Source organism: Athene noctua, chromosome 1 (genome assembly GCF_965140245.1).
Source record: "Athene noctua chromosome 1, bAthNoc1.hap1.1, whole genome shotgun sequence".
NCBI classification, from domain to species: domain Eukaryota; kingdom Metazoa; phylum Chordata; class Aves; order Strigiformes; family Strigidae; genus Athene; species Athene noctua.
In genome coordinates, this window is record NC_134037.1 from 9548237 (window position 1) to 9574233 (window position 25997).

A 25997-nucleotide genomic window follows, 5' to 3' on the forward strand; every position below is an offset into this window, starting at 1 on the left:
CTCAGGAGCGCCCGGCTAGAGCGCCGCCCGCCGCGGCCGGCGGGGCGGGGCGGGGCCAGGAGGCGGGGCCGGGCCGGGGCCCCCGGTGCCCGCCACAGCCCAGCGGCGCGGCCGCGGGTTCGCCTCACCGGAGCCGGGCTGAGCCGCTGGGCGGGTGAGGCTGCCGGCCGTGGCGGGGAGGAGGAGAGGGCGGGCGGGGAATATCGGTGCGGGCGGGCCCGCGCAGGGAGTGGCGGGTCGCGGGAAGCGGCGCGGACGGGCCGGCGGGTTCGGGCGCTCTCTCTTGTCCCCCGCCGAGGATCCTCCGCAGCGCGTCCTCGGCTGCCCGGAGGGGCTGGGGACAGGTGCCGTGTTCCACCGAGCGTCCCGGCCCGCCCGCGCGGCTGTGGCAGTGGTGTGACACCAGCCCCAGCGGAGCTCGGCCCTTGCCAGGCCCGGGAGGGTGCCAGGGCGGGAGGTGAGGCCCGAAGCGGCTGCCCGCCGGTGAGGAGGCGGCTGGCGGGAGCCTCGCCGGTGGCGGCACGCCTCGACACCCCGAGCATGGCCTGTGCAGCTGGAAGCGGCGGTGGGCTGAGGGATGGGGGTTTGGGCACGAGGCAGCTTGGACTTGCTGCTTTTGCTTTTTCAGGTCCGCTGGGGATAGTGTAAAACATCTCTTTTATCACAGGAAACTACCCAGGTGGCCCAGGAGGCTTAGTATCTTAGTACATCTTCTGAGGCACATTATCATCTCCCTTCCATTAGTAAGTATTGCCCAGCAGCGTATGTGTGATACAGAGCGCCGAAGAGCGAACAACTAACGTGTTGATTTTCCTGCAAGTGGTGGTTGCCTAAAGAGTTTGAGGTTGGTTATAGGGGAGTTCAGAGGAGAGCCAGGTGGATGGCGGAGAACTTGATTGGGAAGTATCTTGAGTGCTCTCTTGCTGTGAGTTAGGATCCAGTGTACTTAAACTTATCCCCGACAGACATTTACTAAATTGGCTCTTACAGATTATGAAATTCATGGAGTGTCTTCTCCCCTTTTCCAAGGTAACCTGCTTCAATGCTTAGCTATCATTTAGAGTCAGAATTTTTCCCTGACAGCTGACCTAAATCTCCTTTGTTGAAACTAAGCAGATTATTATCTTGTGCTATCCAGAGTAGACCTGGAGAACAATGGGTCAGTGTTTTCTTGTCAGCAGACTGGTGGTGTTAGTGAGTTTCCACTCACAATCCTCTCCAAATTGAGTGAACCCCTTCTCATGTTACTCTGGTCCCTGAGCTCCGTTAAGCATTTCCATCATACTCGGACTGTTAAACTCTGAACTAGGCGCAGTACTCTGGTGGAGATACTGTTAGCTCTGAGGAAGTGGGGTAATTGTTTCCCTTGTGCAGGGCATCCCACTTAAAAACATTCCAGAATGATACTGTCTTATTTGGCAACATTCTCACTTTACTGAAATACTCAGTTTGTGATCCACTGTAAGCCAGATCATTGTTTGCTGTACTGCTACCCAGGGAATTATTCCTGAAGAGGTATCCATGTTTAGGTTTTTTTTTTCTTTTACTAAGTGTATTATTTCGCAATTGTTATTAGTTTGAGAAGAAGTTATCTTGATCATCATAACATAACTTTTTCTGTCTAATTTTGGTCTCTGAAATCTGCTCTTTCAATTCCCTTCCTCCAAGTGTGGGATCATCCACAAATAGTTAATTAAAATATCGGGTAGTGCCAGGCCCTGCACATTGTGATAAACCCGTCCAGTTTAACAGTTCGACTTCCTCAAACACTTCCTTCTTGTTTTTCATGTTTCCTACTAAAGCTGCAACTAATTCTGCACCATGGCTTTGCAGCTGAGCCAAATCCTACAGACAATCTTCAGTGAGGAAACCATCAATTCCTTTGAATTAGCTGCTGTGCACAGAGTAGAGATTGCTCACAGCTCAAAAACTAGAAATATGTGTAAAATTCTGAACCCTTGTGAAGTTTTGGTGCCTTGCATGTGGTCTCTGGATGTCCCAGAGACCTGGTTAGATTATGGAGAATCATGATTGCTGGCAGTTTCCCATTCTTGTTCTTGAACCTGTTATGCTATGTAGAGAGAACTGAAAAGGCTTCCCTTGAGACATCAGGCAAATCACATAACCCATTCTTCAAAAATAGTGCAATGGAGGTTTTCTGTGGTTTTATTTCCTACCTATAAAACAGTAATTTCTACTTTGTAGGACACTATGAAAGTAAGTACTCCTAAAGCGACATCCAAATGATAAAAATGTCCCCAGAATTACTGCAGATATTTAAAAAAGAAAAAAAAGACATTAAAAAATGTATGTATATTTTTGTGTGAATATTCAGATATGTGGAAGTACCAGTCTGCAGGTGTAGTCAGCTGACTACTGCTTCCATCCCTTCTGCCCACCAAACAGTAGTGAGCTACAAGGTGGTTTGCGAACTTTGACAAAAAGGTGCTGAATCACTTAGGAAAAGAAAAAAAAAAATAAAATCACTGTATTGGAGGATGTCAAAGATTGTGAGTCATTTATATGCTATCTTAGTATGGCTTGTGCCTCAGGTAGATGGGTCTGTCCTCCTCCTGTGTTCTCAGTTGTTTTAAATTCTTTTCTCATTAATTTCCTCAGAAAAATCTGGTTTGATCCTAACTTTCTTCAAAATTACATTTGCTTTTTTAGAGAGATTTCTGGGATAATCATACAAATGTCTCATTCTCACCCACTTAATACAGGATCAGATTTATAGATAATACATTAATGCTTGGTTATACTTGTAAGAGATAACTTAATCTGATCACAAATGGTCCATAAAGCTGGGAGTGAGAGGTGATATTTTGAAAATTTTTAATGCTGAAGTCATTAGAAAATATTCTGAGAAGCAGCAACCTGCCGATTAGAATGAAAGGATTGGTCTTGTGATGAAAGTGCAGCAGACTAAGCCTATGCAAACCACAAAGTTTCTTTCTCTTAGAATTGTATTTCACTGTGCAGTCATAAAAAATTCTAGAATCGAGGATTAAACATAGGTGAACATGATGTGTATATTGACTTCACTGGAAGGAAGAGTCCACATTGGCAGAGTCATAAGCTAAATCATTGTACAGGTATTGTCCTCTGCCTACAATAAATTATTTTTTCTTTTCACTCTTAATTTGTTTAGATGTTTCACATTAAAAATCATGGAGCTAGGAAAGGCGAAGCTTCTGAGAACTGGCCTTAATGCCTTACACCAAGCAATTCACCCTGTGCATGGAATTGCCTGGACAGATGGGAAGCAGGTGATATTAACTTCTTTACACCTTCATCATGGAGAACCAAAATTTGGCGACTCAAGTGTTGTTGGTCAGTTTGAACATGTCCATGGACTCTACTGGGGCCCATGTCCCCCTGATGCCCCAGCTCTGCTGGCTGTTCAACATAAAAAGCATATCACCATCTGGCAGCTCTGTTTTAACGTTACAGAAAGAAACAAGCTCTTAGTTTCTCAGATATGTGACATCAGCGAGCCATTTCCAGTGCTCCCCCAAGGCTGCGTGTGGCATCCGAAGAAGGAGATCTTGGCTGTGCTGACTACACGGGATGCCTCTGTCTTACACTCTGTTCATCTCAACAACTCCAGAATTAAAGCAGATATTAAAGGCAGCGGTCTCATCCACTGCGCTTGTTGGACGAAGGAAGGCAATCGCTTAGTAGTGGGAGTAGGCAGTGCCCTTCATTCTTACATTTGGGACGATGCTCAGAAAACACTGAATGCTTGTTCTTTTTGCCCAATCTTTGATGTGGGAGGTTACATCTGTGCTGTGGAAGCTACTCTGCATTTTCAAGTTGCTGTTGCCACTGAGCTTCCTCTAGACAAGATCTGTGGCTTAAATGCTGGTGTTGCATTTGAAGTTCCAGCGAGCATTGAAACAGAGTCCTTCCCCTCACAGTCCAGCTTATGCGGTGAGGAAGAGTATTCCATGGATGGGGGGAAAAGGTCACTGGACTCCGAGAAGACCTTGTCTGTTGTTACATCTCCTGTGGATCTAACTCACATACTTTCTAGCAAGCAGGGTGCTGATTCCAGTCCTCTTCTTCATCTGAGGCCCAAAGACTACCTAACGGGAAGTGGCCAAGATTCTTCACATCTCATCTTAGTGACTTTTGAAAGAAAGGTTACCTCTACCAAAAAAGTTAGCATCCCAGGCATTCTGGTTCCTGATATAATGGCTTTTGACCCCAAAACTCAAACTGTATCGGTTGCCTCCAATACTTGTAACGTTATTTTAGTTTATTCACTGACTTCATCCAATTTACCCAATATTCAACAAATTCAGTTAGAGAAAAATGAGAAGCCAAAGGGTTTGTGCTTCTTGACCAATAAATTGTTACTGATACTGGTTGGAAGACAAAAATTCACTGACCCTGCATTTCTTCCCTCTTCAAGATCAGACAAATACATGATCCGCTTGATGATTAAGGAACTAATATTTGAAATGGGTCCTTCAACATCTGCATCACTTAATGGGAGCTCCAGTGTGAACCTTTCAAGCATGCCTCAGGATCTCTCTACAGATGTTCACCCACTCAGCCGTGGACTCTTGATACCAGATCGTGCTGCTGTTCAGTCCCCTACCAGCAGAAGGAAACTCATTGAAGAAATTAAGAGTCCTGTTTATGAACAAAGCTGCTTGTTGAACGTGAGTGACCTCAAAGATAAAAAGATTTCCATGAATTTTCCTCCAGCTGCTGAGTCTCTCAATGCAGAACCGGTCAATCGGATACTGACGCAGTCTGCCCCATCACTGGCGTTTTCTAACAAGCCAACATCTCCAAAAAGGCAGGCAGATGCAGCTTCCAAAATACCAAATTCATACAAGAATAACCTATTAAGTGAAAAGGAGGCGAGTTACTTCACAAAAAATGTAGAAAAACTGTCTGGTAACTTCACAGAATTACAGCATCATCTCTGTGAATTAACTGAGCTGCTAAAATCTGGGAAGAGAAGTCTTCCAGTGTACCCATCTTCTCAGGAACCCTCTTTTATCAACATCACCTGCCAGGTAATTTTAATATTAGAAATCTTAATGACAAAATCTGTTTATGGATGTACGTTCCTTTTACGGATTTTAAACATGAAGTCTTGTCAGGTTATGCACAGGAGGGATGACATCCTATGAATGTTCAGTATGTGCAAATTTGGTACATGTGAATGATCTCGCTGCATGCAGGTGAATCTGACAGGAGTCTTATTTAGACTTACTTAGGCTTTACGTAAGCCTGGCTTGTTTTGTTTTTTTGTCTTCCCTACTCTTCCTGCAGTTGCATCTCAGTCCCTATCTACAGTTCTTTTAAAACTATGTATTTGTATTTTTCTCCGATGGGAGATAGAATGAGGGAAATATTTCAGATAATTTTTTATACTAAATGAATGTATTGAAATTCACTGCTATTTCAGATGGATGCTGTAGTTAGGCTTTCATTTTTGCACAGCTATCTGTACCAGTGTTAAAAACAGAGCATTTCTGGAAAAAAAAACAAACCACCATTATGATGTAATGGTCAATAGCATTAGATTTCCATCCTGTTCCTGTAGGTGAGACTGTTACAAGTCCCATTACTCCGCAGGCTTTCAGTGTTTTTAAAGCTCCCTGTCCCCGCCTCACGCTGGCCTGAGCTCGCTGGCTGTGACCCGGGCAGGATTACCTTCTGCACAGGCGCTGGGGGGACTCCAGAGGACCCATGTGTGACAGTTCAGTTGCAGAATTAAAGACCTGTATGACATTCTGGGAAGGTAATGTTTTTCCTAGGCAACATAAGCTTTCTGTTCAGAAATTTAGACAAGTGAAAGTTTTTATGTATGGGAATTGGTATCAATCTCCCATCCTCCTGTGAGAACAGCTGAAATAATGGAGACTGAGCCAGAAAAGAAAAATGCTTTGGCTCTGAAACTGAAATGCTGCTAATTAGTATTGAGAGCACCATCTGAGAAGGAAAGAGACCCTTAGGGACACCATAGATAATTTCATTAACATAGCTTAAAGGTAGATTTAAAAATCACATTTCATGTGAAAGACATTTTCCTTGGCTGAAAGAAGACTCTTCCACATCTCATGCTAGAAAGTGTAAGTTACCAGATTATCAAAACATGCCACAAATCTACGAGGTCTCTTTTGGAATTCAGATTAATAAACTGTAGTCATTGTTCAGAGTCACTTAAACTGCCATTTTCCTTTCAATAAGCTCTTATTTTTCAGCTTATTATTGCAAAAAATTATTATTCTCAACTTTTGTAGCATTGAACTCTTGGGTCCTAGATCACATTCCCTCACTCTCTTCACTGTCTTCCATTGTAAACATTTACTAATTGTAAGAAGAGAGCTAGAAAAATTAGTTAAATCTTAATTATATATGGGACATTACTCTGAAAAGTGGAAGTTTCCCTCAGCAAGTCTGGTGTCCTGTTTATCTGAGGAGTTTGTTTAGAAGGCTACTTTAATTTGAGGTAGCACAAATTCTTGTTACATTTTTTATATTCAGTTTCTTTTTACATATAGTTTGAAACTGAGTTACGTATTGGCTTGTCTTTGTGTTCCAAGAGCAAGATTAGCTGCACTTGCGTGGGGGTGATTCACAAATTCAAGTAATGCTACAATTTTACCTACATAGTTTGATCACTAATGATTTGTGGCAAGAAATTTTTTTTTTTTTTAATTACAAGTGAAGTTGGAAAGTCTGACAGAAAAGGCTGTGTTTTAACTTTAGTCAGAGTGTATTTGATTAAGAAATCATTAACAGGCAAAGAAGGATCCTCACCTCGTGTGCTGAGCCCTGATCGTTTCTCTATTGCCCAAGTTATTAGCTGTATTTTACAAAATGTTGAGGAAACCCAAAATGTCCTAAAGGAGCAGTGTCTCTGAGAGGGCAGGGGTTATCAGTGGAGGGGGCAAAGAGCACACATGCATCTCCAACCTCCTTGCAGATGAATGGGTCTGTCCACAGTCTGGAAAAGGAGTCAGAATTTACTGTGTTTTTGTCGTGACCCGGAGATGTTAATCAGGGCTTCTCTGGGAAGTGACATGGTTGCCTGAATTTTACCCTATCCAAAGACAGAGTTTTGGTAACAACTGATCTTTTGCAGATTTTAGAAATACTTTGCTCTTCCCCGTGGGGGATGCTCTTTGAAGATACTTTTTGGATTTTAAAGCTTGGGGCAGTGATGGTCAGAGGTGAGACAAATAAGCTCTTCTTGATCTGCTAATCTGTTCCTCATCCCAAATGTCCATGGGCAGCAGTTCTCACCTCTTCTTAAATCGTGGATCAGAGAGTGGGGAGGATGGAAAACCTGCAGCTTTACAGACTCCCCAGGAGAATGTCCCTCACAGATGGTAGGATGAGAGTCTGGATTGCACTGTGGATGAAGCTTACAGTTTCTCCAGTAGCAATGTATGATCTCCTCTCCTGTGGTTCTGACACATGCCAGGTTACCTCAGTTACTTGCTACTGTCACTCACAGATCATCTTTTTGAGAGCTGAGACTTTTAAAGTATAAATCTTGCAAATGGGCCTGAATGAATGTAGCATCTGACTTTCTGTAAGTGATGTAGTTGAAGGTGTGTCCGTGATCCTGTTTTGATTAATGCTGTTTTGACATCTCACCTTAAATATACATCATGATATCTAATGATTCTTTCTTGAATTTCCAGAAGCAGCTTTCCAGAAGTGATTCAGATGAAAGACGAGCTGTTATTCTTTGTGGTGGTAAACTCCGTCTAAATATAGTCCAGCAGATATTCAATCTCTCTCTTGTAGAAATGCAACATGGTATGTTGTAATTATCCAGTAATACAAACACTTTAAACAATGAGACGTTTTCAGTGAGCAGTAGCAATGTGCGTAATCCCATCTGGAAAAAAAAAAAAAAAAGGAATGAATAACGAAAGATTATTAATAAAAGTTTGCTCATTTGTTTTATAACATAAAGATTCTTCTCTGGGCTTTTGCTGAGTATAATCTTTAAATTACAGGAAAAAAAAGAGCAAACTTTACATACTGATACCCCCTTATCAAGTAGGTAGTTATACAGAAAAATTACTGTCACCCAGTATTTTATTTATGTTTTCAGCTATTCTAAATAAAGAAGTCTGAGTAATGAGGAGGTTAGAGTTGACTGGTGGTTTTGGAGTGCACTTTTCCATATTTTAAACTAGTTCTCCTTTAAGAAATCCTATAGGGTTTTTGCAAAAGTAACTCTAAATTTTAGCAGTGCATCTCACTTCATTTTTTGCTGTGAAGAAAACTAAAAACTACTTTCCTTAGTGCTGTGGTCTCTGCTGTTATCCGTTCATCCCACGCACAGCCAGCGTGTCAGGGTATGTGTCAGTTCTGTGAATTACTATTGGAAAAGGTAGAAAACGTACTTTTGGGATACGATCTCTCACTACTACATATAGTCCCTGTACTATATTCCTGCTACTTGCCTACAGTGTCTGCTGTCTTATTACTTGCAGATTACTGAGCAACTATCCCAAAGCCTTAAGGCTGCTGTTCTTACCATTGTGCAAGTTTTATTTTTCTTTAAGTAGCTATTGGAATATGTTTAGTATTCCAATAACTAGATAAAACTGTAGTCAGATAATTGACTAATAATTGAATCTTGGAAAGGTTCTTACCACAATCTCACATTAGTTTAGTAGTTTTCCTGTTACAGGATCAGTTACCTGCACTGAAACAGTGACTATTTTAATAATGTTGTGTCACAACCCAGAAATGTGTGACATACCCAGTGATAACGGTAGGGAGTCTTGTAGATACTGATCTCTCAATTTTTCAAACTGGAATTTCATTTTGAGCTATAAGACTTTAAGAACTTCTCTTTCTGGCAAGAAAAATGTCCCCATTACCTGTGTTAGTTTTGACCTCTCCTTTTTAGCTTAAAAATATAAACTTAAACAGAATTGGTTACCCAGAATTGAGTAATGATCATATGACTAGTGTTACTAGATAAATTTAAAAAGTGTTACAGTATGCTTCTTTATTTACTTTACAAATGCTACTAGATAAGTGGACAAGGTAGGAGTGGTATTTTCAAACTCCTGAATTGGATTGATTAGATATTAAGCCAAAAGATAAAAGGGTTGTGTGCTTATAAGCTACAGTCTGCTCATGACCTTACTTGTGACATAAAGTTACGTAATGTAAATTTGCAAACATCTGGAAATGTTTCTCTGAATTCCCCCCCCTCGCCATGAGCTCTGTTTCATTTTGTCGTCAACTTAACGGATACAAGTATGAACATTTTCTGGTTTATATGAATTGGTAGAAGTCAGTGTTTTGGATTCAGTAAACAATTTCAAATTGTAAAAATAATGCTAATGATGATGTGAAGTCAGATAGCAAATGGACCAGACGTGGGGGGGGGGGTACAGTATTTCTTCCTGGTATTTATTGGAATTAATTATATTGAAATTACATAATCGAAGCAGTTTCTAAATTGTCTTTATGATATTAATTTGTCGTTTAATAAATTTCTGCTTTTTACAGTATCTGCACAGCTTAAGCACTGTGAAGTAGCTTATGAATACCTACTTAAAAACAAGTCTGGATACTTACGAATTCTGTTCAGAATTCCATTCCCCCTCCTTATTTGAAGCATGCATTTATTATAGTCTTCTAGCGGCAAAATTGGTCAGAATGCTGTTTTGCATAGTTGTTAACTGTCCTTTATTTTTGACATTATACAACATGTACCTCCCCATACTTTTTTTTTTTTTTGGTGCTAGAAAAGCTATAAACAGACCGAAGCATTTAACTTTAATTTTAGAAGAAATATGTTTTATACCTTAAGCATACCTAATGACAGGAAAACTTATAAACAGACATTTACGTGTCTTCACAGGTTCATCTTGGATTGTTCTCACAGTGGACAGCGAGGGCTTTGTTCCATTAATGTTTACGTCCATGCAGGAGATAGTTGTAAGAGATGCCAGTACGAAAGGCTACAGCGCCCGTTCTTCCAAAACTTTGGACATCATCAGTTCTACAGAAGGGTGTAGACCCACTTCTGAAAGTCTGGATATCACGAGTTCTTTGGAAGTGCTCAGAGACTGCTCCTCCAAGACATTAGACAGCAGCAGTCCTCCAGAACAGCCCAGCACTAAAATGTAATTTTGACCATGATTTTGTAATGCCCGTCTTATGATGGGAGACTTGAATTTACTGTATAGGACTGCAAATTCTAAACAACAGTCTGTCTGAAGTCTCTCTTGGATTTACATAATTTTTTTGTTGTATATCACTGTAAATTATTTATTTAATCCTTGGAAACATTAACTTTTTTTTATACTGATCAGTGTTTTTTAAATATGCCTCTTGCAGTATAGACCAGGTCTTTGTATCAGTGGTTGAAAACAGGTGTTCTTACAAGCTTCTGAGCTAAAGTTTACATCTTGGTCTTTACTATGTTGGTGGTTTTAGATGATAGTAAACTTGCATAATAAAGAAATCCTTGGAAATACTGCATTGTCCCTCATTTCCTCACTTCTGTCAAAGCCTGAAACATTGCACTTATTTAGTGCCTGTGTTTTTGCACTGGTGTTACTAAGGGTGTAAGCACTAGTTTTGGTATATGGAGTGTGGGTCAAAGCGTGCTCGTGTGGAATATCCACAGTGTGTAGGAGCAAGACCCTTTTCCCCTCCTGTGCCCGCTGATAATGCCTGTGTGCTTCTCAGCGTGGATTTGGGGAAGAGGCTGTCACATGTGTCACCTCCTGTGGTGGGCTGAGCTCAGGTGGCAGCTGCACCCCCATCCAGCTGCTCACTTGCTCCCCTGAGCAGGGCAGGGAGAGAATTGGAAGGGCAAAAGCAAGAACAACTCCTGGGTTGAGATAAAGGCAGTTTAATAGGTAAGAAACAAGCTCTGTGTGCAAGTGAAGCAAAATAAGGAGTTTATTCAGTATGTCCTGTCGGCAGATGTTCAGCTTCTGGGAAAGCAAAGATTCATCATCTGTAACGGGTACTTAAAGAAAACTCCAAACGTCCTCCCCTTTCTCCCAAGATGCCATACAGTGTGGGTGTTATGGAGGCTCTCAAACAACTAACCACCAAAAATTAAAAATTTGTTATTAACACAATTAACTAGCTCTTCATAAATTACAGGTTCCAATGTCTGTGAGAGGAGAACAGAACAACTTCCTATGGTTTAATGACAACCCAAACCACAGCACAAAGCACCACTCCTTAGGGTTTAACGGCAACCCAAAACGCTGTCAGTCACCTGACAAGTGAGGGCTCTCAGCCTGGAGGACCTGCTCAGGGCAGCGTCCCGACCCAAGTCAACTCAAGGAGTTTCACTGGGCGGTGTCCTGACCCAAGGGGAGAGGCCTTGACTGCAGGATGCCACTCTAGGGGACAAACTCAAAATGGCTGCCCCAGGGGACTCCACTGATGCCCAGGCTGAATCTGACCTGTACCTCAGTAGCAGCTGCCATTGGCCGAAGGCCCCAACTACCGTGAATCCCTGAGAACGAAGGCAGTCGGGAGCGGCTACACGTCAGCAGCCAAGAAGCTCTGTTTTCATTGGGCGGGTGCACCTGCTGCAGTGGGATATCCCTTTGGTCAGTTGGGGTTCACTGTCCCAGCCGTGTCCCCGCCCAGCTTCTTGGGCACCCCCAGCCTGCTCACTGGTGGGCCAGAGCAGGAGGAGGAGAAAACCTTGAGGCTGCACAAGCACTGCTCAGCAACAGCCAAAACATCGATGTGTTATCAACAGTGGTTTGCTCACAGATCCAAAGCACCATACAGGCTGCTACAGAGAAAACTAACTCCATCCCAGGCATAAAATTGCTTCAGTTATATTTAAATAACTAAACATTTGCTAGTAATATTTTTGAACATCTCTTGTCTTCATATTGAAATTTTTCCCTATTACCTCTGAAACAATACTGTTAATATTAACAACCTTGCCTTCAATACAACTGTTTTAATTTTCATAGCTAATACATGCTGAACAGGCAGAAGGGAAGTCCCATAATCCATCACCTTGAGAACATCCAATTTAAAGGCTGACAGAAGAAAATGTTCTATAGGCTTTTGTAGTGAGAGGGAGAGAGAGAAAATGCAAAGGTGAAATTTAGAAAACAGCACGAGTTTATGTAGCGTGGATTGCAGCACTGAAGATAAGGGTAATCCAAGATTGCTACCCATAAAATTAAAGAGTGATAACATTAAGCAGTTCATCAGCCTTTCACAGTGGCACTTACTGCATGAGAAGGAATCAAGTGATGAGATTATAGAATTGGAACTGCTGTCTCAGGACTAATGTAATCTCTTTCTTTATTGCCTATTTGGAAATTTAGCCACTGCCAAAAATCATCTGTCCACAAAATACAATATTAAAGTTACAATGTTAGCAGAAGATTCAAAGAGCCCTCAGTGTGGCGTGTTGCAACTGGAAGCTAACAGCTTTTGATGAACAGGGGAGGAGGAAAACAGGGAAAATAACTTGGCAGTTGTGGGCTTCGTCCTGTACAGTACAAGCATCTGTTGTCATTGATTAATCAGGAGGTGGTCCATGGTCACCGTTACTCTTACCAGAAAGTGACTGAATTCAGAGCCTTGACACTGGTGCATGTTGAAAGCAGGAGAGATGCTGGGGATGGTCCATGCTTCTTCTCAGCTTCCTGACCGTCCTTTTTCATGCCAGTTCCTGGTTTCGACACCCCACTAACCCATGGGAGGAGAGGGTTAGGGCTGAGTGCTCCTGGCTCTGCAGGAAACCTCTGCCACCTGCACTGGCCTTTGAATTGCACGTGCTTCAGACACCACTTCTATAATTTCCTTATGCAACCAAATGGTGCATAAATATTCACTACTTATTTATTATCTATTTGTAGTATTTCTAGATTGACAAAAGACAGTATCTCCCACCAGAAGTGTGCTCAGTCTCGGGTTGCACCAGACAGATTTGTAGGACCCTGCCAGCTCCCCGGGTGAGCACCAGGAACAACACGTGCACAGGGCATTGCCGTGTTGGGCAACTAGAGCAGACACAGCAAGTGCAAGTCATCCGCTAAAAGTTGCTAATAGTTTGGTCAAGGGATTCTGCTAGTTCTTCATGGTGTGTTAAGTGCATGTGGACAGATACTACATTTGAAATATAACCCTAGGAATCTCAGAAGGATCAAATCCTTACACGAAGAGAATTGCTTATTTCTAATCAAAAAGTCCTTCCTAAACCTATGGGCTGGTCTGCAGCAAAGCTGAACGTTTAACAAAGGCCCAAGTCACTGAAGATATATCAAGCATGATACTAATGGTAATGAGACTTTATTTTTCAAGGCTGAAATCTTCAGAGAGGGATGTGCAAGAAGTTGGAAGTCACCATGGTCTAACACGGGGGCCTGGGGACAGGAACTAGCGGAATCTGCAACTAAGGCTGTTGCTCTCTTGCTAAGGTACCATTGGTAAATTAATTACTTTTTCTATTTCAGCTGAATTGTCATATGGGTTAGTAATAACCTTTTGTATAGGTTTTGTGAGGCATAATGCTACAAGTGTACCAAATATTATTTATTAATAAATTTAGTGGGATAACCAGTTGACTTCTTCCAGACAGCTCACCAAAAGGGTTAGAAAAGAGCACATTAAAAAAATTCCCCACTCATACACAAAACCTTAGAGATTTTAAACTTTCTTTTAATTAACACCTCTCATCTGAAAAAAAGAGCAAAGAAACTAGTGCAAAACTGATTAATTATCTTACTTGTGTGCATTGTTATTTACCTACAGGACAACTTCAGGCTCTCTCGCTGCGTGCAAGCATGAGTTTGGGGAATTGCATTTGAAATAGAGCTCCTAATGTACCTGCTTTTAAGTCTTTTTCTGAGCTTGGTTTCCACTGTGGCCAATTTCCCTGTGTCCACAGTTGTAGATGCTACAGGTAGATACTATGATGGCGAGGAATGGTGTGTCTGATCTACATAAGTTTGGGGATGGGGACACGTATACAGCAGGAGATAAAAAGCACTTGCTAGAATTTCCCTTGATCTGGAGGAGAGAGACATTGTTACACTCAGATTTACGTCCAGAAATGCACAGCTAATGGCTTTCAAAATCTCTTTGATGAAATGTTATTAAAAAATCTTATTTTCATGTATTGACTTCTCATTTTCTTTTACTGAAGCTTCTGATGGTTCTTGATTGAATGTGGATTTTGTTCAAATCTGTACAAAGAGCCTGTGCTCCCAGTGCCTTTGAAAAAGATAAAACCTTAAATGAATCTTTTTCATCTCAAATCAGAGACTTCTATTCTGTTTGCAATGTCCCCAAAGTTTAAAAGACGAATTAACATTCATAAACCAGATAATGATGTCAGTGTCTTTTTATCTATTGCATCTTTTAGGTCTAAAAGCAACCACTAAAAGAACTTGCAACTTGATTCTATAAAGTAAACCTTATTAAAATATAAAGGTTCAATAAAACTACTGTTTCAGCATCACAAAAATGAATTAGCCTGGGATAACGTGAGTTTCCTCATAAGTACATTTTCAGATGTACACATTTCTGTGCTGGTTGTACATTAATATGGTCATTATCTATAATGTGTCTAACTGTCATGTGTAGTTAATAGCTTATTACTTCTATCTTCTAATTACAGGTATTATCCATATGCTCCATGGGATGTATCTGGAATTTCAGTCAGCATTATCATGTTCTTCTTATGTATAACATTCATAAACATCCAGCAGTAGCACCGAGCACGGATGCTGACCAGACAACAGAGGGTCGTCCCCTTCCCAACGAAGGTCCCTACTTCAGAGGCACCTCAGAGCCGGGGTCTCCCAGGAGGCAGCCAGACACTCGGGTGAAGTTAAGGAGCTGATAACCACCTTCACTCAGAGCTCTAATGCCTCTCCCTAAGGTCTCTGCTTACGGTAGTCCTCTGGCTGCTGGTGAACGCCAAGTTGGAGACCAAAGTAATGGCATTGAAAAGCTGCCATGGGAGTTTTTAAGCAATAATTTGAAGCCTTGCGGGGGATGTCTTCTTTGCACTGGTCAGCTCTACTTGGGGCAGCTTTACTGCTGTCTCTTCTGGGAACCTCTATTAGAAGTTTCTCCCAGTAGCATGAGTCTCCAGTTCTACCATTCTCATGGTCGCTGAGAAACCACAGAGCAGTTGCAGTTAAAATGGGCTGAGCTGCATGGAGGGTTTATTTTAGTTTTAAAAATTGCTTTTCTTGTTTTCAGGAAAAAACACCTTTTCTCAGGTGTTCTGAAATTCATCGTGGAGGTTTTATTTACTTACTGTCAGCACGTCTTCCTTTTCTTTTTCCTTATTTTTTATTGCTCTCTTGTTAGAAAGGGGAAAGGAAAGGGAAGAAAGCCAAAGCCACAAAGCCCAGTGGCAATCACCACGTGGACCAGTAGATGACAAATCATGGCATCCAAAGACCCTTGGCTCTTCCATTCTGCAGAATACAAGAACACAAAACCAGGTAAATGGCTTCTCACAACCAGGCATCAAAGACATAAAAATTTCAAGGCTTCTTGAAGCCAGAAACCTTAAAAATCAAGTATAGCTTCTGCTGCCAAAGTCCCACCATGTCCCAGTGCTTTATCCCCAGTGGGAGTGTTACACTTCAGGAGCAAATCAAATCATTCATCCTCAGCTACCAGCTGTGAGTTTTTCAAATTAAATAAGTGGAGAGAAAAATCAGAGAGGTACAGGAGCAAGTTGGAAAGCAAGGGGGTTTTTTTAACTCCATCTTATTTCTTCTAACGTGGGCAGGTGCTGTGCTTCCTTTACCCCTAGCAGCCCTGGTTTTTGTTTTTGCATAGTGGGACTCCAACCCCAGCTGGTGGTGGGAAGAACCATCTCCCAGTAGCAGTCTATATCCAACACGAAATGGGTTTGATGGATTAAATCTGTTGCCCGCTCTGTCCCCGGTTTGTCCCATGAGACACAAGTCCCTCTTTCCCATCAGTCTTTATTACTTTTCCAGGGACATCTGGCTCCCAGGAACCCTGAGCAACCACCCGAGCACAGGCACACCAGTGTTCACCAAGTGCCACCACTGACTACTCCAAAACTATGTCCAGTTTCAACTGAATTCTGGTTTAACTCCGCCTGCCCTGCAATATGTCTTGGTCCTGGATTTATCATAGTTTCCTTTACTCAGGTCCACCCTGTAGGCAGCAAGTACAATACTATCTGCTGGTAACCAGAGAGAACGCGGTGGGGTCTGAAAAGGAAGGTGAAGGAAAAGAAATATTGAACTCTGGTTCCCTTTGTGTATCTTGTGTGAGTTCCTTGTGCATTACACCCTACACTTGCCTACTGGTTCTCCTCATTTAGAGCGGGTCTATCAAGCACTTCCTAACTGGCTTGTTACTGTCCGCAGACACCAAACCCGCACTCAGGACTCAGCGCCAGGACCAAAACACATTCTCTTCTGTGCTGTGGCATGGAGAAGGCTGACAGCCCAGCCTGTTTTCTCACTGTGCCCTCTATCAAAGCTCCTTGTTATTTCAGTTGCACAGCAAGAATAATTAAGATACGTCTTTCTTAGCTTTTATAGCATTGCTTCTGCTGACTGTCCAGTTCCTGGGAATCCTCCAGCACAGAAATTCCACCCTTGTTTGCTGCAGTCCCTAATAATCTCTTGGGTCAAGTTGCTGCTTTTTCTATTGATCTGCTTTTGTATGAACGTGGGCTTGGGCACGGAATCAGGGAGGGACAAGCTGAGTGTGGGAATATCTGGTAACCAGAAAGTGTTAACTGATTCTCTGAGTCTCCTCTGCTCTGCATGTGGCATTTGGGTCTCCACATCCAACACCTTTCCACCTGGTCATTGATGTCAACCACAAGTCCTTCGGAGAGGATTGCAGGGTGTTTTTAGGGATCTTGCTTGTCTTACGGCTCTTGATGGTTGGACTAGATGATCTTCAAGGTCTTTTCCAGTCTAGACAGTTCTGTGATTCTGTGATTCTTTTTTCACGCCAAGAGGTCACTTAGGGAATTCTGGTGTTTCCTGTTCTCTCTGCCTGGCCAGCTCAGCACAGCTGAGACTTTGCCAGGAATCTGGAGGTGGCTACAGTTTTGCATTCATCTCACACTGATGTCAGCAGGTACATCTATGCACTGAGACTCACAATCCGACATGGCCAGCACCAGTGGAATTGTTAAAGCTGCTGGATGTGGCAGATGTTCAGATTCTTCTCGATGACTCAAGGTGAACAAAGGGTGAGTTTGTTTTGGAAACACAAGGGAAATACTTCCTCATGGGCTGCAGCCAATTTGGGTAGAAACTTCTCAGCCAGTGTAAACCTGGTTCCATCATCATGATGACAAGCTGGTGGCCTGAGTTGGCCTTAGACAGGTAAAAACAGCCTCTAGGTAAAACAGAGATGAAAGTCCATGATGGAGAATACTAAGCTGTGAAGGAAATCCTTTTGATCGTTTGCTGACTGTAGATGATTCCACACACATCAGCAAAGACGAGCTGGCAGGGGATGGGTGCTGGGCCTCCAAAGTGTACCTCCATTGATGAAGCTGAGCAAGTGACCATCAGTTCCACAGGGCGTGAGCAATCCTTCCTTTACCATCTATGGCAGAACACAGCAAAAACGAGGATGGAAAGCTGAAGGGTGTAGCTGAAATTCGTTGTCTTTGTCTAGCATCATTCGGGACAAGAAACAGATCAGGAAATAAGATTTATTTCTGCTTGCACACTTATAAAGCAAACATTCAAATTTCCCTACTATCCAACTGGTGCTCCCCAGTTAGGGTTAGAGACTGCTGCTCTGAAAACACCTCTGAAATGATACCAAGGACCCAAATTTTCTTCAGAGTGCCATGGCTCTAGAACTGTTCTCCCTCCTTTGTTTAGCTCTGTGTCATGCCAGTTTGTGTCTTCAGAGACTGTAAATTCTCAGGTGCAACATAGCAAAAAGTCTCCTCCTCTGCTTCAGGGACAGAGACACATGCTGCTGCTTTGTCTTTTGAATGAACTTCCCAGTGAGTTAGCATCTGTTTTATGCAGCAGATTTGGTGCTTAATGATGTGAAAGCTAACTGATTTCATACTTTAAGCCCATGACATATATACATTTTTGTACCATAATACACAGCACTCTTGCCATGGTCCTGCAGAGAGTTAAGGTGAAAAAAAAGTTCAGTGCAGCGCGAGGAACTTGAGATCTCAGAAACTGCAGGAAAACAAAAAACTCCCTCCCTCCCCTGCTAGTTGTATGAATTCAACTGACCTTTCCATCAATCAGTCTGGAAGTTTTCTGGAAGGAAAGACTCTATTGTAACACTCTGAGACTGTTTTTTACATAACTATTACATGAAATTGATACGAGGTATGTGAGCGACCACTATAAACTACCTTGCTACCGGCTGTGCCCTACTGCATGAGACTGGACTAACTTGCCTTCTCTTTCTTGTCTTCAAAGCGCTGGACAATACATACTAGGTCTTAAATGACCTGAGTTTCCCTCAGTGAAACATCTCCTCTAAAGAACATTGATTTAATTTTAAGTTTTCTACCTACAGCCCAGAAAGGCAAGTAGAAAAGGAGATGAACAAGTCATATTTGGCAATAAACTATGAACCCCAAAAACCCAAGGTTTGGATTTAAAACATTGTCCACTTCGACTATGTTACTTGGAATGCAGAAGGTGAATAGAGATGAGAGGATGTGGCAGGGACTGAATCTAGCAGCAATACTTATCAGTTACAGGAGTGACTTAAGGAGTTAGTTCCCAAATCTACAGAGCCCTTCCTGAAAACCCAGTGACCTGAAACCAAAGGTCCCCGCCTGCAGGGACTCCTCAGGGACAGATGTCCAAGGTGGTATTACTCACCTGTTAAAGTGGGGACTCAGCACAAGTGATCTAATCCACCTAAGCCGTGGCAGGTCAGCAAGCTCAGGGGCAGACAGGGTACAGCAGGAGACAGAGCTGGTGGCGGTGGCTAACAGCAACCCCCTCCTCCTCCTCGGCGCCCGCTGGGGAACGGCGGCTCAGCTACAGTCAGCCGTGACCCACGGTGAGACTGGTCACCCGCCGTAATGGCCGGGGGGCAGGAAAACCTTGGGAGGTTTCAACATTATTTTTAGCCACAAACTACAAGGACGGTGAGGCTGGCTGAGATGGCTAGTGACTGCCCCAGCAGTCAGCCCAGATTGGGGCTGCCACCACTGCACTTCAGCAAGGGCAAGGAACGGACATGGTTTGCCTTACGGGGAACTACCCGGCGACACGCAACCCTGGTATCCTTTTCTTTTCTTCCTCGATTTGTGCAAATCCATCTGTTGAAACGGTTTGCATGCAGATGGGAAGTGCTGTCCATTAGGCACCCAGCTGGTTTAATCCAATCTCCCATGTTCTTACGACTGTATTTAGGTATTACTTGAATGAGAACCCCCAGGGAGTGAACCTGGCCCTTGTTACTGCCAATCAGTGCAAGGCAGGAGGTTTACATTAGATTAGCGTTTAATCTGAACTGTTGTCAATATAAGAATCTGCTGCTTTGAGTCACACGTTCTGAAAGTACATAAGGCATACACATAATATAAAACTGACAAGGAGAAATACAAAGCTCATTCATTTTATAGCACCAACACCGAGTCCTAAAAAAAGAAAATTACAAAAAAAGTCTTACCCTGCACTTAATCTTCCATTTTTTTACTTAGAAAATTATATTCATTTTCTTAACAAAAGTAGAACATTGATGATCAAGTAAAATAATGAGATTTTCATATATAAAAATACTCTGCTACATTTCATTTACAGAAGCTTTCTATTTTATTTTGGTAGTTCCCATCATTGCTACCGTATGCAAAACGAGGGCTGAGTACATCTCTGTTAGAGAAATATCATGTTGTCTCCCTGGAGAAGGGAAAACCAGTTTACAGCCAACAAAGTTTACCTTGCAAGAGACTGAATTCAGATTTGGTGTGGTGCTATTTAGAGGCAACTGCACAACTGATCTAGAAATAATATCTTAAGCCACATTCTAATTACTCCAATCAACCACAGCCAGCAGTTTCTGCAACCCTTTTATCACTGGGTTAAGTATTCAGCTTATGTAAACTGACACAGATCCACTGCCCTGTAGCTACAGATTTATAGCAGCTGAAAACATAACCCATTAAAAAAACATTAACAGCCTTTACTGGGATTTCTGGTTGTTTTTAAAGAAATACACAAATATTACAGAATAAATCAAACACCCCAAAACTATTTTCTGTGATGTTTTGGAGTTATGTGATATTACTACATAACTTACCTACTTCAAAGTGCAGTAAATCTGCTATTTCAAATTCCATCAGACTCACAATTGTAAACAGGCTTATGGTTCAGATTGTTGTAAACACAGGCCCCAGGCATACAAATCTTGATTTGTCCAAGAACCAAAACAAAAAAACCCCAGCCTTAGATGTCAATTCAACAGAAGCCTTGAACATAGTTAACCCTTACCCACACACACTCAAAATATATCCTTAAAAGCTCATTTATGATTAAGCATTCTGATGAATTAGGACAGTTCATTCAGCCTTAGACTTTTAACTTGCCTGAAAAGGTTTCAGTATTAAACTTAGTGAGACCCTCATTGGATGCACTGATTTCACTTCACAGTGTATCAGTAAAAGCTTTCCCAGTTTCCAGTCCCAGCACCATGAGTCACTTCCCAGATGTCCCTGAGCAAACTACTGGTGGTCACTGCCTCCAGTGACACCTACTGCAAGTGCTCCCAAACAGCCAGTCCTCCAAAGGCACTTCCTAGTACAAAGTAAAGGCAACCTCCCACATAGTCATACAGTGAAGCCAGTGGGCTGTAAATTTGTGTCTTGTCTTGCGTTGTGCTAATTTCTTCAAAGCGAAGAAGCTGCCAGCTCTTGGATTTATTACTCTCCTCGCCAGATTTAGATACGTCTTCAGAATCCAGTCATTTTAGCTTAAGCTTGGCACCAGCCTCTGGAGGTCTCAATCTCCACTCACTACAGAAGCAGCCCAGAACGACCAGGTCTGAACTTAAGTGCTCCAGAAAGTACCTGAGGTTAGGCGTGCCTTTCATCTACAAAATGTGTTCAGCAGTGTGAATCTAGGGTAGAAATGAGGTTCCAGTTAATGTATCTAAAGCATGATGACATCCCCGACTGAAAAAAATCCGCATTTATAAGTCAGGTGTAGTGTCATTATTATAAAGCACTGTGTGCAAGCTGAGATTCAGCAGCTATGCCATGGTGTTTTGTGAGGCAGAGAGCCTACACCACATGAGAAATGGGTGAGTATCGTGATTACTTAATGTCAAAATTTATAGAAATTTGAGTTGCATAGCTAACCTTTGGAAGGCACTGCTGATTTTGGGTATCGTGAGTGGAGACGTTGATTTTGAAAATGTTAAGTACTCATTCTCTGACAAAGATCAGTATACAGGTTTCAGAAACAAGGAACTCCAGTAAAGGGAAATGTAAAGTTCTGTTTCATATAAAGTATATCAAGTTAAATTACATCAAAATCTCTTTCAGAAAAACTCTATGCGAGAAAATGCTCCAAAGACGTCTGCATCAGTGATTTTCTTCATTTCAAAACAAAGTAAATCCTAACTTTTTATAGCATACTTCAGGATTCCCAAGTGCTTTCCAAACACGCTAGGGTGCAATTTATAGGTAGAGATTATGTTCAAAATCCACCCCAGCCTCTAAGGGTGAAATATATCACACGAGTTAAGATTTGGGTGGTGCATCACATTTACACTTTTTTCTCTTGACCTACAAGTCCACAGAATCTCCTGTTGCCATGAGATCATAGCTTTCCATTAATCATTGAAAACCAAACAAAAAAAGCCTTCAAGCCTTCAATAGCTTACATCCCTGAACATCTGTAATGTCTTTTTTAGCACAGTGCACGGAGTTAGATATATATTTTGTAAGCTGGTGTCCTCTCTTGCTTTCATTACTGACTGTGTCAGAACCATCCATTACCCGTTTTGCTAAAATGTGAGCAGAGAAATGACCCAGAAGACTCTTACAGAGTTTGTGCGTGGGATGTGAGACTGTATTTGGAAAGCCATTGTATTCAGAGCTTTCAGACTGAGGTGTCCTCTTTGTGGTCATCCAGGTTCTCTGTGCTTTGATGGCTCCTTCTGTTAAAAGCAGAACAAATGACATGTGAACAGACTTCTGGCTTTTATTGCTAACTAATGAAGCTACATTTGGCAATCTCAAACAACTGAGAACCACCAGCAAGGTGCAGTTGCTATAGGCAGTTACTAAAGTACCTAAACAGAGGGACACGTCAGGACAGGTTGTTTAGCCTGTCCCCTCGGTCAGCAGTCGGTGGCCAAGAGGTCTGTGCTGTATCTGTCAAGCCCACGCAGGTATCTTCGATACCTTAGGGCAATGAAGCGGTCCCAGATACACATACTTAGGCCCTGGAATTGATCCCTTAGCAAGGAAATCAGTTTCCAATTCCAATAATTTGAGATAATAAAAAGAAGACAGAGTAAGAACATATTTTGCTATTTAATCCATCAATCTGCTAGGATAGACTGTTCTTACGTATGTCCTCAGTATACCAAGGCTGCATTTGACAGAGGTGGATGATTTTGAGCTAGGCAAGATTTTCTTTGGAGAGCAAGGAAAAGAGAGGAAGGGAGAGTGATAGGGTAAAAAGGGAAAGAACAGCTCAAAGCTGTTCTTTCTTTTTCTCCCACAATCTTTCCTGCCTACGCCTCTAAATGGTTTGGATGTTTCTTATATGCCATAAACACCGAGAATGCAGTCCAGAATCCCATTTTCTTCTCCAGAAAAGTAAACTGCAACTATTCACATTTTCTCCAGAAATTTGATCTACATAGAATATTCTTCATTTCTGGCTTGAATTACTGTACTGCAATAGTACTTTGTGTGCCACCCTAGAGAAAAAATAAAACATAGCAGCTGATATAACTGATAAATTGTCCTCTAAGCAGGTTGTACTACGCTACAAAAATAAGATACTGGAGATATAACGGTGCCACTCACTTAATTCAACTAATAGAGTGTTGTTTTGGTTTGGTGTAAGGAATATAGAAGTGTATGTTGGTAGCTAATAATTTTTTGCCCTGTATGACCAAGAGCTACTGCAATGATGTTATTGCTGTTTGATGCCAGTTTAAACCTACCTTAACACTTCAAGTGCAAGCTTTGTTTCTTTCCGACTTTCTTCAGTGATTGGGTAGAAAAGAAGTATAAATAAGCCTACAAGGATGAGGATAGCAGGGACTGCTCCGATGAGGATTTTCAGTGTGAGGATCACACCATCTGATTGTCTGCATATCCCTGGTTTGTATCCAGTAAACCTAAACAAATGGAAATAACAATGGTGTGTGTATGTCCAAAGCTAAAAGGCAGTTGTTCATCTGAAGGTCCCTTCTAGGGTGACTCCTTTCCCCCAAAACTCTTTAAGACTTTTCTCCCATTTTTTCCCCACATCTCACCTTTTCCTTACCCTCATTACAGGTTTCAAATCTTGTTTTTCAAATCTCATCTTTGTGCTTGATTTCAGATTAACTTCATTACCTCTGTACTTTCTTGTTATTATTATGTAACATTTAACTACTAAGAGGACAATGAAACCCCACACAAGGAAATCAATCTATTATGTTTCTTGTTAATATTCAGCAAAGTATTTAGGCTCCACTTTAAAAGTATGCAAGTAATCTGACCAAATTCAACAGCAATAATTAACTTTAATTTAAACACACACTTAAGCACTCTTCTCAAGATAGACAAATTTACTCAAGTGCTTAGAGTTAGGTACACACAGTTCATTGATTCGGGGCTTCCATACTCAAATTGTCGTTCCCAATTTGTGGAATTAGTTTATTTTCCTCTAAACATGCACCTATGAAAGCTACAGCTCATTTGGCATCACTCTGTCTTCTGCATTCTCCCACAAACGTCTGCCTTGGCAAATTGCTGGGAGCTAACTGGAATGCAATTGGCAAACAGCGATTTGTTTGAGGGTGTTAGCAATAAGCATCTAAAATTCCTAAGCCCAAAATGTTCAGCCAAGCACTGCCTGTTATTTAGCAGTTTCAGCTGAAGGTCCTGAAGCAAAACATTCTGGTTACCAAAACCTAGCCTGGATCCAAGGGCTAGATAGTATTTCAGACAAGTTCCCTTCTCAGTGTTTATTGAGTGTTTGTGTGCTGTATGTATACTGAAACCTAGCAGCTGCAGGCAAAGCCCCTTTCTGCTAGGTCATGCACGAAAGCAGGGCAGGACATGGCTGACCACTTTCTCAGCCTGACTGTCTACAGTCAGAACAGACAAGGCAAAAGTGGAAGGAGATCACAAAGCATCCTCCAAACTGACATGGTCTAGGTGATGGGCAGAGCTGTGAGAACGACTGTTCCTAACTGAGATCAGTGGCCAGTTCCCTAAAACCATGCAGGAATCAGTGATCGTTTTATCCTGAACAGGCCACTAGACACCCCTGAAAGCATGTAAAGACTTACAAGCTCATATACATAGACCAACCCAGATGCAAGGGGAAATGCACAAAGCAGCTGTATCACTTGTGGGGGACCTTCATCTGCTGAGCTTTCATGTTTAGTTCTTTATTCATATAAGCCACTAAAATTTACACGAGTTATTTGGAAAGAGGAAAATCTAAAGCAAAGTCAGTTTTTCTGATCTGAAACATATTAGGGCAGGCAACAGTGCTCAGTGGTCTGGCCTAGAGGATAACAATCCTGTCCTTAGTGGTTAGAAATCTGGAGCTGCTGGCACTTTCAGGCTCAGGGCAAAAAGGCAATTAACTCCACAGGGTATAGGTGGAGTAACCCTTGAACGCTTTCAGAGTAGATCCACTAAGTGGAAACACAGTGTTACTTACTCCAGACCTGCTGCAGAAATTCCTAAGCCAATTCCTGCTGACATCTTGGTAAAGAAAACGTAAGAAGAATAGAAAATGGTTTCATGTCCTTTCCGATGAGGATTCTGCAGGCGAAAGTTATCAACAACATCAGGCAGCATCGACCTAGAGAAGAACAAGATAAAAGAAAAATGCAAGCCAAAATCTCTTCTTAAAGTCCAAACTTACTGAAAGAGTGAACCCCTCCTCTGTTTTAAGATTGAATTGATGTAGTCAAGCACATGAAAGAATCTGTTCAAAAAGTCTTACTGCTGGACAGGAGGGCAAAAATCCATGTAAAGAACACATGGCCACATATTACAAAGTAGAAAACCATCTGAAAAACTATCAAACACTTGCTGGGAGGTGACAGAATTCTTTAGACTGACTGTCATTCCAATCAGAAGTTGTGATACCAAAAAAAAGAACAACAAAAAAACATGTTTCTTAAGATTTCAAGAGACTCTGAATCTCTGAACAGTTTCACTCTGAAATAACTCTTTTGACAAGCTAACAAAATTTTCAGAAACCTATGAGACCTATTCTCTCTCTACTTCAAAGAGACTGAATTTGGTAATAGGGAATCAGAATGGAAGCTGCTCAAATGTCAATTGTGAATTGATTTTTTTGTTTCCAATATATGTCATGATTTACTGTTGGAAAAAAAGGGCTTCTCACCCTCTGTGCAGAAAAGCTTATGTAGTCTGACAGCTTATGTCAAGCTATCTTTCCATGATCTCTTGAGTTTTCAAGGCATTGTACAAATGAGTAATGCAAAACAGCTCTCTCAGCAACAGTTCTGCTTTCTGGTCAATTTGACCTGAATAATAATTATTCCATCTGGAGAGGAAATGTCCTATCCTGCTCATCCTTGAGTAGTTTTTTCCTCACATATTTTCAGTCCTTGAGAGAAAAATACTTTGAATTCTCAATTTCTTTTAATCATATCCTTGTGTTATTTGATCTGTAACAGAAGACTGCTCAAGCAGGGGTACATGGCTTGGCTTATGTTTCCTCTACTGTGTTCTTAACTGCTCGGCATTAATCGATTTATCTAACTTTGTTATTCCTGTAATTCTGTTAGAAACCAAACCTAAGCAACTGATTATGACTGTTATC

At 41.8% G+C, this 25997-nt stretch overlaps 2 protein-coding genes across 5 annotated transcripts in view; one reads left to right on the plus strand and one right to left on the minus strand.

The window, feature by feature from the left end:
- Positions 1-50: 50 nt before the first annotated feature.
- WDCP (WD repeat and coiled coil containing) lies at positions 51-10484 on the plus strand. Of its 4 annotated transcripts, none has more exons than XM_074895553.1 (5): positions 51-154; positions 629-743; positions 3152-5033; positions 7677-7794; positions 9869-10484. In XM_074895553.1, the coding sequence occupies exons 3-5, from the start codon at positions 3171-3173 to the stop codon at positions 10135-10137; spliced, it is 2250 nt and encodes a 749-aa protein (XP_074751654.1). In that variant the 5' UTR covers positions 51-154; positions 629-743; positions 3152-3170; the 3' UTR covers positions 10138-10484. The 4 variants fall into 4 exon arrangements, with proteins under 4 accessions (XP_074751654.1, XP_074751657.1, XP_074751655.1 ...); XM_074895556.1 differs by having other exon boundaries at positions 7680-7794; XM_074895554.1 differs by having other exon boundaries at positions 52-154; positions 668-743.
- An 11580-nt stretch (positions 10485-22064) lies between these two features.
- The window catches only part of MFSD2B (MFSD2 lysolipid transporter B, sphingolipid), a 39108-nt gene continuing 35175 nt past the window's right edge, over positions 22065-25997 (minus strand). Inside the window, exons 12-14 of the mRNA XM_074921883.1 lie at positions 24861-25004; positions 23143-23319; positions 22065-22122 (exon numbers count right to left, since the gene is read on the minus strand). Coding sequence (XP_074777984.1) covers positions 22065-22122; positions 23143-23319; positions 24861-25004 — 379 coding nt within the window. The remainder of the gene's footprint in view (positions 22123-23142; positions 23320-24860; positions 25005-25997) is intronic.

Coding starts and splice junctions, on each gene's coding strand:
- WDCP (XM_074895553.1), top strand. CDS start 3,171: ATGGAGCTAGGAAAGGCGAAGCTTCTGAGAACTGGCCTTAATGCCTTA. Junction 5,034..7,676: donor TTATCAACATCACCTGCCAG/GTAATTTTAATA, acceptor TTGAATTTCCAG/AAGCAGCTTTCCAGAAGTGA. Junction 7,795..9,868: donor TCTTGTAGAAATGCAACATG/GTATGTTGTAAT, acceptor GTGTCTTCACAG/GTTCATCTTGGATTGTTCTC.